General features: G+C 36.6%; 1 protein-coding gene across 1 annotated transcript in view; it reads right to left on the bottom strand.

Moving 5' to 3' along the window:
* Positions 1-13,107, bottom strand: part of DPP10 (dipeptidyl-peptidase 10 (non-functional)) — a gene marked incomplete at its 5' end in the record, with an annotated part of 598,060 nt that overhangs the window by 116,905 nt on the left and 468,048 nt on the right. Inside the window, 2 exons of the mRNA XM_012002083.1 lie at positions 2,136-2,233; positions 8,832-8,986. Of these exons, the coding sequence (XP_011857473.1) occupies positions 2,136-2,233; positions 8,832-8,986 (253 nt within the window). The remainder of the gene's footprint in view (positions 1-2,135; positions 2,234-8,831; positions 8,987-13,107) is intronic.

The raw sequence follows: 13,107 nt of genomic DNA on the forward strand, positions 1-13,107 counted from the left end.
CTGAAAAGGAAAAAATGATAGTTTGTAACTGTAGTGAGAAACAGAATATGATTCACTTATTGACTGCCAACTCACGGATAACCTAAAGATTATAAAAATATACCAGATGCTTAAGTAACATACAAAAAACCCATAAACATGCAAATTATTATTAAAAGAATTAATTATTTAAATATTCTGCTATTGAGAGTTTAGGCAATATTTCAAATTATACAGGTAGCTACGCTATGAACACAACACAAACATCAAAAAGAAGAGAGGACATTTGATGAACTTAATAGGACATGAAGAAAGTATGTTATTAATAATTTAATTTATATATATTTATATTTATACAAACAGGTAAAAAAAAAAAAAAGGTCAGGAATCAAGAGCTCCTTTTAAGAAACATGGATATTGTAAAATTGATTCCCATTGCAAAAATTTTTTTGAAAGGAAAAAAATTAGAAATTATTATTTCAAGACAAGCAGGGCCAGTCACGGTGGCTCACGCCTGTAATCCCAGAATTTTGGGAGGCCGAGGCGGGCGCATCATGAGTTCAAGAGATCGAGACCATCCTGTCTAACACGTTGAAACCCGATCTCTACTAAAAATTCAAAACATTAGCCAGGAGTGGTGGCACACACCTGTAGTCCCAGCTAAGGGGATTCAGCCCTGAGAGAAGTATAGTGATTTATCCAATGAGATAAATGAAATGGCGACTCAAACACTCCTAGTCTATTTCCCTTTCTTGTTATTCCGTAGCATTAAACAAACCAGAGAAAAAGATGAGAGTTAAGGACCAGATAAAATGTCAATAGTATCTATCACTGCTTCATTTGTAAGGTAACCATTCAAGGCTGCTAGATCAAGCTCAGAAATAAATGTTACTATTTGATTTGGTCAGGTTTATTACATTATATGTCAATTCAGGCCTATCTTTAAGGTCTTTCATCGATCTGGATGAAATGCTCTGCAACTTGATGAAAGAGGCCTTACTTCATTTTCTACTTTTCTTACCAATCAGTCCTGAGCCTCTATCTCAATCATTTACTCTCACTGGGACTTATCTTTTCCATCAGTAGAAGGAGACATTTGTATTAGGTAGGTAATGAAGGTCTTCCGGAGTAAGCATTCCATAAACCTTTATTACCTTTTCAAGTAGGTAAAATTTCCACACACATCAGGCTGCACTCTCTGTGAAAATGACCAACTGGGATGACATTTTTTCTAAATAATGTCAATGAAACAACAATTGAATGAAATTTCTGTTGGAACCAATCACCCTAACTGATTATCGATATCATCAAATAAACTTTGAACTTAGCCCTACATCATTCAATATAATGTGAAAACATTTTTCTAAATCAGCTGCCTATCCCATCTCTAGGGTTGTAAAAATTTCCAAAGGACTCTAGTATTTGAAAGAATCACTTTTGAAGTCTGAAACCATGCTGGATTTCAAAATACACATGATTGTTTAATTAGTTGTTCACTACTGAAGATTTTGCTATTAAATTATGCCTCTGACCCAATAAAATGTGTTTATTAAAATTAATATTAAAATTATGCCTCCGACCCAATAAAATGTGTTTATTAAAATTAATATTAAAATTATGCCTCCGACCCAATAAAATGTGTTTATTTTCTCCCTGATCAAGTTTCTTAAATATAAATACTTCATACATAGGATATTTGGAAAAAAAATTATTAAATATCTCTGTCTGGAGAAGAAAGCTTGAAAATCTTTGGAAAACTCTGGGGAGAAAGTTGGAAAAACTCACAAATTCCAGAGAGATTATACACTTTTAACGAACACCTTCAAAAAAGCATGTGGAGCAACTATGTTCTTGAAGAAAATACAGTGGAAAATGATCCTTTGTTCCCATCTCTGTCACATCTCCAGCAAAAGGCCTAATTCTCAGTATCAGGCTCTTCAGTCATTGTGTGGTGCTGAAAATCACCTTGGAGCTAAATGCTTCTTGGGAACAGCCAGACACCGAGAATGACTTCATTCCTCACTAATGTAGGCAACTTCAGCTCTATTTTCAAGTGGATTTGTTGAGCTGATCACATCTCTCTCTAAATTGCAGCAAAATGATAATTGGAGTGAAAATATCTATTTCCCCATAAAAGTGAAATTGAAATTGCATACCTTGATTTAAAGCTGTCAGGTGGCATGAGTTCCAAAGTGTGAGTTGGTCCGTACAGGTTTACAACATATAATTTTATTGTTGGGTTCACTTGACCTGCCTTTGAGAAAATGAAAGTTGTATTGCAAGTATATTAAGCATTAGAATATATTGAGCAAAAAAGAAGAGGATTTTTGATTCATTTACTGTTTTGTGTTAGAAGAGAAAAAAATGTTTAATTTCTCTGAAGTATAAATGATTTTAAATTCGACAACATGATTGCTTTGAATTGTTTTCGAAGATTGCTGCTTCTCAAGCATTTTCATCAGACAATTAAAGGTGATAGGAAATTGTGATGACTTCACTCATTAGGCAGTGCTACTGTGTTCTTTCCCTAAAATGGCACCAGAAGGGCTGGCTGTACAAAAACAAAAACAAAACAACAACAACAAAAAACCCTAGTAGATCAAATAGCTACTCACATTAGAGGATATGCACTGCGATGGGAAGAAGGTTTGACTAATCAAAAAAAAAAAAAAAAAAGGAGAAATGAAGATAAAAAGAAAGGAAAGAAAGAAGGAAGCCTACCCAAACCAGGTGCCCCATGCTTAAAATTCCAAAAGCCTAATGTAGGCTATCACATTAATCTCTCGGGCTTTTCTTTTAAACATTACTAATGACTACATGGGGTGACTCATTTGCATAATTGACAACCCTTGGAAGGTGGGCCATGGGCAGACTGCCCTCACTGAGTACCTGGCATGAGGAGCAGAAAGGAAAGGATAGCAAGGATAATATACTTTGAGTTTAGTGAATCAACACTTTATTAAATAAATAATAACTAGCAGGCATAGTAGTTGGTATGTTTCTGGCACATAGCAGACACTAAAGGCATTGCACAAATTATTAAATTAAATGTCCCTACTACAGTCGTAAGATATAAACATTTTCTTGGTCACAATGGAGAATCTAAGCAAACTGTGCAAGGTCAAATACCTAAAACTGAGAAAGTTCATATTTAAACCCAGGATGTTCTTAACTACAATGCAAATATTGTGCTTTCTGTTCATTCCAACACAATGACCTTCAAAATTTTGCCAAATACACTGTGAGTAAGGGGCAGGAATGAGAACTTTCATCGACATATCTCAAGCAGTTTGAATGAATGAATGAATAATCACATCAATGATGTACCAACTTGCTTGATTACTTGTGGCTCAATATGTTTCTAAACAATATGCCATTATCTTTATGATGTGGCTGATGCTTAAAGAAGTCTACATGAAATATATAGAAAAGAGCCGGGCGCGGTGGCTCAAGACTATAATCCCAGCACTTTGGGAGGCCGAGATGGGCGGATCACGAGGTCGGGAGATCGAGACCATCCTGGCTAACACGGTGAAACCCCGTCTCTATTAAAAAATACAAAAAACTAGCCGGGCGAGGTGGCGGGCGCCTGTAGTCCCAGCTACTCGGGAGGCTGAGGCAGGAGAATGGCGTGAACCCGGGAGGCGGAGCTTGCAGTGAGCTAAGATCCGGCCACTGCACTCCAGCCTGGGAGACTGACCGAGACTCCGTCTCAAAAAAAAAAAAAAAAAAAAAGAAATATATAGAAAAGAAAAAGGAAATTAAATGTGAGTTGAATTTTAAAATCTGCTAAAAACCTAAAGGGAATGATAAAACGGATTTAAACATGACGAAGATGCATGTTTAAGGAACTGGCATTGACAAAACCCATAGCTAAATCAGGACCAGAATCAACGTAATACATTCCAACAATAGCCAGCAAGAGTTCCTCAATAACTGTTGTTTTATTAGGATATCCAAGGAGACTAGCACATCTGTGGAAGTGTATCATTCACAGGTCAGAAGTTTTGAGCCAAAGAAGGAAGTCAGGAAAGATTTCCACTACGGAAATGAGGTAACTATTAAGAGAGACTATGAAACTGGTTCATAGAGTAAAGGGCTCCCTGGAAGGTAAGCTATGAGCCTGCCACCCACCAAAGGCTCTGGTCTCAGAATTTGCAAATCTTTTCATTGTTCCCAAGCCCGACAGTGCCTGGGCACATTTTTTGGGCAGTTTAGCCTTCTGTGACTCTTAGGAGCTCCCTTTCACATCATTCTTGTTTTAAATTAGTTGTCATGTTTCTCCCTGAAAATAATGGCCTTATCTATTTAATTTTTAGCCTACCATTTATCTAGCTGGATCAGGTATGTTACACTTCAGAGCCTGACACAGTATAGCAGTGCCATTCAAAGTGCTGTTCTTGGACTGTAGCATCAATCAGCATCTCCTGGAAGCTTAGCAATGCATTCATGGACCCCACCTGAAACCTATATTCAGACATGGAATTAGAATCTCTCAGTGTAGGCCTATAAATTTGTTTTAACAAAATTGCCAGATAATCAGTGTGCAAATTTTAATAAAATACTTATCTTTATCTGTATCCTTACCTATTTATCTATCTGTCTATGTAACAGTTCAGTGGTGGTCAAAAGTTAGCCAGCATCACGATCATTCAGAGCTCCTGAGGGGCTTGTTAAGATACTGATTGCTGAAGCCAGTCCACCTCCAGCATGAAGCTGATACCCTATGATATCAAGGACCACATTTTGAGAATGGGCTTAGCTTAATATGTAAGTCAGTGAAACCTGAGTCCAAGTGTTGACGCTTTTATTTAGTTGGCATGGCTATGAGCACATGCTAAAGATTCTCAAGTATCATTTTATTCGTCTCATTTTGTCCAAAGTGAGACAAACTGTTCTTTGAGAATATGTCACAAATCAGAAATTTTGAGTTGAAGCTTTCCTGTCTGTAGATAAGAATATCTTATAGACTAATAAAAAGATTTATATAAAGTGCCTAAAATAGGATATGGTACTGAATTAAAATGATAATTATTGTTAAGATACTAAATCTTCTAGTTAGTGAAAAGCTGTGCTTCTATTTTTTATCATTCGATACACTGATTAAAGCAAATGGGAAATTAAATTAAATTAGATCTTTCTGTGAATTCTTACCAGTGATGCAGTTTTATGGCACACTTTGTTAAAGATATATCAGTTATCATCTTTAAGGCAGTTTTCTTTATGTCAGCAGCACTATAAGCTTATCACAAAGTAGAAGTTGTGCACATATGTGGCCAGTTTTCAGACAAAATGTGAACATCTCAACTAAGCGTTAGGCTGCCTCCAAAATTCAAGAGTCCAGCATTCTATAATCCCAGATTTGTATCTTTCCATGGAGTTTTGAAATTAAGCACACATCACAAGTTCATTTGTACATTTTAATATTTGAATCATTTCAAGAGTTTGCAGATTAGAGGGTTTTCATCTATTTGCTTTTTACAGTTACATTTGCCATGAAGACTGCAAATCCACAAATTTCTTCCCTCTATGATTCTGAAACACAAGCCTCAATAACAATTAACCTTATTTTGCTGACAACTAAATTGTCATTAAACAAGATAATGTTTTAATTAAAAAGATTAACCTGAGGTTACTGGGATAGAACCGTGCATCTCTTTTGTGCTGAATTGCTAATGATAGGGTATTTTATGAGTTCTGAATGATGCTGAATTAAGTAAAATACAAATATATGTGTTTACTGTAGTTCATTAGTAAATCTGACCACATTAAGTATTTGCTATACTCCTTTTGATCTAGTTTAATTTAAAGCACAATTTAGTATAAACTCTGTGTTGTTTCAATTTTCAAAGTAGTATTTTTTGAAAGTTTTTATTGCATAAGAGTGAATTGAAACAATACATTTGTTACAGCAAAAACTAACAAAAAATTTTTGAAACCAGAGTAGATAATAAAAATTCTGAAAATTGAAGTAACATACCCAAAATGATACTAAAATTTTTTTAAGAACAAGAACCAAAACAGATTATTTTCTTAGAGTCCTATTGTCTTAAGTACCTGGTAGGGGAGCAGGTCTTCCTACTAAAAATCACCTGAGAACTAGAAATGCTTTCTTCTTTCTAATAAATATTAATGGTAGTTATCATATACAGTTATATATATTATTTGCATATATATAAAATGACAGGTAATGAATATTAACAGTAGTTATCATATATAGTTATATATATTATTTGCATATATATAAAATGTCAGGTGTGAGGCTAAGAATGGTACCCATATGTAGCTAAGTCATTAGGAGAAAATGGAGCAAATAGAGCTCCATATATATGTGTTAACTTGACAAGGAGATGTTTGGATTCCAGCTGTGTTTTTAGAAATACAAAGTGTTGACCTGTGGTAGTTTCATAAAGAGGGATGAAATCAATAGATTTGAGTTTTTTCTTTGTTCTTAAAACAACTGTGACTTGTATAAAAGCACTAAGTCTTTTAGAATCTATTTGCTCATTTGTGAAATAGTGACAATTGTGATAAAGACCAAATGAGAAAAAAACAAACAAGTGGAAAGTCTCCCTGAAAACATAAAGTTTATCACTAGCGTATGTGATTTCTACAATTAATAAACAAACATTATTATGTTATGCCTATCTTTACTATTAACCAATATTAATTTATTAGAAGAAATTATCAAATAATTAAGTATCTAGGTTCATATCCAGTATCTTCTGAATTATTGCTGACATAATTTAACTTCCTCAAATGCTTCCATTGGCTCATGTGTTTGTCTCAATCTAGTCAAAATTATGAGGCCTAGGTATGGCCAAGTTCAAGCACCGTGAGTTTAGAACTAAGAAGGCAATTTGAGCATACAGCTAATGCATATGTTTTTTCTATGTGAATAAAAAAAAAAATCCCATTTCTTTTGGGAAATCCGTTACAAACAGTTGTCCCTTCCACAGAACTGACTGAATTTTCTTTGTGCAGTGCATCGAGCAGTCAGATGTGACTGTGTTCCTTTTGTACAGTGCATCGAGCAGTCAGATATGACTGTGTTCCTTTTGTGCAGTGCATCGAGCAGTCAGATATGACTGTGTTCCTTTTGTGCAGTGCACTGAGGAGCTGGATATTATTTTATGCCTTTGTGCCGTGCACTGAACAGTTGAATGTGTGTTTCACAGTATGTCACTGGTTCACCATTTCACATTTAAATTGCCAGGTGAACATTTATTATCATAAATCAAAAATGTGAGAATTAATACATTTGGGGCAACTTTTCAGGTTTTCTCTGGGGGAAAATATAGTGCTGATATGCTGTATAGGCCCAAACTGTCATGCCAAAAAAAAAAAAAAAAAAACTAAATCTATAACTGGAGAAAGCAGAAGTTCTCTTCTTTGAGTATAATAAAAATCTCTTAGTGAGTATTATTTTTTTGTGAAGTTAAATCGTTATGTTATCCTAAAAACACTGAGTATATCTGCCTTCTAATCTATGTCCAGAGAAGACCCTAAAAATAACATTTTAAAATCATGGATTCATATTCTTCATAATCTTGCATTTAATATTACAACCTGTGGAAGGAAGATGGATGAGAAAGAATGGCAGTAAAATCTCACTGAGGAAAATGCTCAACTTATTTCTGATCCTCCATATTCAAGCCTCCTTTTTTTGCCCTTGGATAAAATGAATGTGGTGGATGGTGTGAACAGAAGGAAAGTGTGAATTACCTCACCCCCACCCTGACAGGGCTAGAGTAATGAGGGTGATGGGAGTCTGCCCTGTAGTTTGTCCAACTAATGTAGTGCATGAATTAAAAGGTAGAAAACCTATTGTGCTTGAAAAAACAAAGTACAACTCACTAAAGAAATGGCGTAAAAATGACTTCTAAATGAGATCAATATCCTCTCTTATTTCCTGTAAGACATCTTTACATGATTAATGTATTGGGAGCCTTCCTCATGAGCTTTCTTCTTCGTTATATAAACATTGGGAAAAATACAGGTTTAAAAGAGATCTGAAGTAATTAAAGATGGCATACAGAGGAAAAAACAGTACAATCCAGATGTTTTTACAACCTTCTTATAGAGGCCTTGCCCAACACTTGAAAATACTTTTGTTGTCTGGAACATATTGCCATATTTGCTTCATCTGATAAAAAATTCTATCTATCTTATCTACCCATGGTTATGACTCCAACCAGCATTTTATATAGTGTGTTCTAGAGTATGCTTTGCCAAGGTAATGCTGATATTAATACTAATACTAATAAATGCTTTATGCTTAGTCTATTCTTTATGGGTGATTTTTCATGCTTGGTCTTTTCTTTATTGAGATTCTTTATGCTTAATCTATTTCATACTGGAGATTCTTTATGTGTAGTCTATTTTTTGTAGAAGATTTATAATATACATTAACATATAATACATTACGTGCTCTAAGAAATCATCTGAAAGAGGCTAGATTTTTTTAAAAAGATATTCCAATGTATTTGACCATGACACTTTCCCCTCCCTTGTAACAACTATTATGGGGTACGCCTTGGAGAAAACATTGCCCTGACATCAGTACACCCCCAATCACTTTTCTCCCCACTTTCAGCTGCAAGGTATGAACAAATAAAAGTAAGCATCAACAGGAAAGTAATGCAGCAAAAGTGAAAGTCCACACACTTTCAAATCATCTCTACCTCTTTCACTGTGTATCGACTATTGGGAGCTCAAAAATGACGAGTCTGACAAGTATGGAAAACTTCTGTTTTCCTCCAAAGACAACTTGTTCAAGAACCAAGAATACCATCTGTCAAGTCACTAGTGCAGAGAGAGAAGGAACAAAATAGCACTTTCACGTTACTTACCTTAGGATACGGATACTGCTTTCCTTTGGGATACAATGCTCCAGTAAACCGAGGGATAACCATGGTAGGTACCAAGGAGTCATTTATCATCAGGAAGGCAAGTCTTTCTCCATCTGGTGACCACCAGTGGGCGATGTGAGAATGCAGGAGTTCCTCTAGAATAAATGAGTGTTATTTGAGACCAACTGTAGAGATGTGGGCTCAGTGACCCACAAACATCTGTCCTTGAAATCTCCATTATACACCTACATTTTCTAGACTGTGTATTGAATTTTATTAACTTCTCTGAGAATTCTCCAATTCTGAGTTACCCTTTTAATTCCAGGAATAGCAACTGTAGAGGAAGGAAACAATTAAGCAAGAAGTCAGGATTTCATGGATTTTCAGTAATGTAGACAGAACAGATGAAAGCACTACTGGAGTAATCAGAATGAGAACAGTGATTGAAGAGTGAGATGTGGCCTAAAACCATATCCATGTCATGAATCATTCATATTTGCATGCAATCATATTTGCATTCTATCATCATCAACCAAATTGAGGGCCCACTAGATGGATCAAACTATTTTAAGCTCTAGGAAAACGGAATAAGAAGTATACTAAGTATCTTTCATTTAATTCAAGATCCACTATCCACTTTTTTGATTCCCACTTTCTGGTCCAGAGAGCTAACCTATATGAATGACATCAAAAGGGCCCCCATGTCCTCTGGCTTCCCTTTAGCAGGAGATTAGAAAGAGGAGAGTAAAGTCAGGTTATTTATTCTCTTGGCTCTATCCTACAATGTTACCTCAGGCTGGCTGTCAACTTTAAATGATGTCACCACTTGTGTCACTGCAGCCACGTCTACACAAATTTCTCCTTCTGTGTCTGGTAATGGCTTATCTTCATGGTCATAGGAGTGGTAACAATTTGGCTGCTACTAGTTTAGTTTACATCACTTTCCTTTGTGGTTTTCCTACCCCTTAACCTTAACAAATGCTCTCCTTGTAAATAAAAAGATAATAAAATGTTCGCTTTGTAAATAAATTATCTTTAAAGTATCTTGTTGAATGTGCCAACACTTGGGACTCTGACAGATACAGAAGTTAATACCAGCAGCAGACTCAGAAGAGGCCCTCAAAATTAGATTTTGAGACTACGTTTGTCATCTCTCTATCTATATGTATAAATGGAATTTATCACTTTCTCAGGTGGGAATTGGAGCACAGACAATCCATAGCAAGAGATGGAATTGTGAGTAATCAATCATCAGTGGTGGTGACATGGAATAAAATATAGGTAGAGGAAAATGGCATTGGGAGAGCAAGTGCTTGTTGAAATAGATAATGTTTTTCAATACAAGTGACAATGGTCTTTTTTCAAATCTTGTAATGCCTGTCCTATGATTGTCATATGGAGAGTGGCAAAGGCTTCACACAACATCTCTAGTTTTAGCAAGTAAGTGTTAGAACACTTACAATGGTGATTGTAAAGATTAGGAGATAAGTTTCCACGGTTCTTCTGACACCCCAGAGATAGTACACAGGAAAAAAGAGAACTTGAAACCATGATTGTGAAATTAGGAATGCCCGTGCAGAAAAAAAGGTCATGATGGTATCTTTGGAAGAGTCCGTCTCTTCTGTCGTTGCAGGAAAACTATGGCTACAGTCCAAGATAACATAGGAACGGTTGCAGGGCTGCAATACATATTAGAGGCTCAACTCCATTTGTTCTTTTAAGGTAAGCCAAAGATATTCATAAAGATGGATTGGGACCCCAACACACAGGATAAGAATGTTTGGACAAAAGTATACAGTATAGTTACGATTTCTGGGACAATCTTATAAACAACACATTATGGTTGAGTGCTGCTGTATGTGGTTAATTTTATGGCTGAAGACACTGAACATCAAAATTCTGACAAATCTTCTTCCTGACAGAGGCAACCTCTATCCTAGGGAACAAGACCTCCTCTGCATAGAGGTAGAGAATGGGAGACAAATTTATTTAAAATTTAAAAGTGTGCAACACTGGGGATGTTTCTAGAAATCTAGTAGTTTGGGATACACTGGGCTATCTCTTCTAAAGTGAGAGAAAAATTGTTGATTGTACTTATGCAAAAGTAAACAGGAATTGAATTCTTTGGACTTTGAAAACAACATAAGCTGCATTGACATATGTTCTCTGTTCTGTATCCCAGACAAGCTGTAAAGCTGCTCGTTCTGAGTAGAATCCGTGTACCAGGGGGCCCTGCAACTGATCTAGGCCATGTTGCAACCTTCTCTATGTCCAGAACTTTGTGACTCCAGCAGATCCGATGGCAATGTCAGTGCCCATGGCAAATAGAGATGCTGTGTGGAGCCTCTGGGATGCTCCATATGACAATCATAGGACAGGCACTACAAGATTTGAAAAAAGACCATTGTCGCTTGTATTGAAAAATATTATCTATTTCAAGAGCAGCTCTTTCCAGGGCTCCAGCAGAAACATTTGTCCTCACCATAGGATACCAAGTGAGTATGCAACCAAAACTGCCCATCATGAAATGTTATCTGACCCACTGACCATAGAATAGAACACACACACACACCATTCCACTAAAAAATAACAGTGAAATTGAGACAGAAAACAAATGTGACTGCCCATTGTATTGCGTTCTCTGCTTCATCCCCTCTCCTCATCTCACATCTGTGCCACAAGGCATGTTTTCTAACACGAGTTGGCAAGGGAGAAATAAACGCAGTCCTGGTTTATGGCAGGTCTGCATGATGTACAACAACAAGCTGGAATTGGGTAGGCTCTGTATTAGAATCTGACTCAGGAGTGGCACTGAAAGACAATAATAAACAGAAATCTTCCCAGTTGGTAAGATTTTGAAGGGAATACTTAGTTGTCCACTGTTCGTGGAAGGAGACGTAGTTTCAGGCATGGAAGCGTCCTGACTCAGGCACAATAACTAATAAGGGTCCACCCATCAGGGATGTGGTAAAAAGTAAAATTAGAAAACTAGTGACAAGGAGGTTTAGGAAAAACAAGTGAATCGACTTACTAGAAAGGGGAAAAATTCAGGAGAAGATGACTGCGAAGTACATGTCCATCAACCTCCGGCTCCCACTATTACCTGCCAGTGGTAGTGGCCACCACTGAGACTCTGACATAGTATCATTTCTCAGGGGAAAAGCTGATGACACGTGAATTTTCTGCCACAAAATATTTCCTTTTTTGAGATAATGTAATGAGGAAGGCACATGAGTTATATGAAAACCTTTCCATCAAGACAGTGTAGCATTTTGTCATCACAGAGATACACATATATTCTGGGTGTGGATTTGCTTTTGCTGCCAACGGATCTGTTCAGCACTACTCTTTACAGAAACATTTATCTGTTACCATAATAATCTACATTACATTATCTCAAAAAAGGAAATATTTTGTGGCAAAAAAGCACTATGGGCTCAGTGGTGGTATTTACTAATTTCATCATGTTCCCCACTAGCTATATGTACCTGGGTTGATAGAGGAGTAAAATAGTCCACTCTACTTCAGTTTTGGCACTATTTGTTTAGCAATAACCTTGAAGCCAGGATGTCATCCTTTCACATGCAGTGTGTCCCACCTGTATAGCCATGAGGTACAGATCAAGGCACTAAGGGGTGGAAGTAGTAGTGTTATCTTTTATTACCACACCAATAACCCACAGAACACAATTTGCTTCTCATTTTCATAATATTGAAGTTGGTGAATTTAGAAGTCCATTGCCTAAAGGAGGAGGGTATCCACCAGGAATATAGTCATAATTCTGTTCCTCTGAAACGGAAACTGAAATTTTATCCCCATCATTGTGGGCTCGTTATACAACCCCCTCCCCCCCAAAAAAAGACAAAACACAGTTAATAATCTGGGTCTGATGATGGACCTCATCTGCCAGAAATAAAAATATATTTGCTGTGCAAAGGAGGGCAAAGAGAAATACATTTGGAACTCAGGAGAGTCACAAATACATTTTTGCCCAATAGTACTGGTTGATGGAAAACCAAAATTGTAACAACATAATTAACAAAAGGATGGGGCCAGGGGCAGTGGCTCATGCCTATAATCACAGCACTTTGAGAGGCCAAGGTGGCGGATCACCTGAAGTCAGGAGTTCGAGACCGCCTGGCCAAAATAACGAAACTGCATCTCTACTAAAAAATAAAATTTAAAAAAAACCCACAAAAATTACCCAGGCATGGTAGGTGCCTGTAATCTCAGTTACTCAGGTGGCTGAGGCAGGAGAATCCTTTGAACCCGGGAG

This window comes from Mandrillus leucophaeus, unplaced genomic scaffold (genome assembly GCF_000951045.1).
Source record: "Mandrillus leucophaeus isolate KB7577 unplaced genomic scaffold, Mleu.le_1.0 Scaffold677, whole genome shotgun sequence".
In the NCBI taxonomy this organism is placed as follows: domain Eukaryota; kingdom Metazoa; phylum Chordata; class Mammalia; order Primates; family Cercopithecidae; genus Mandrillus; species Mandrillus leucophaeus.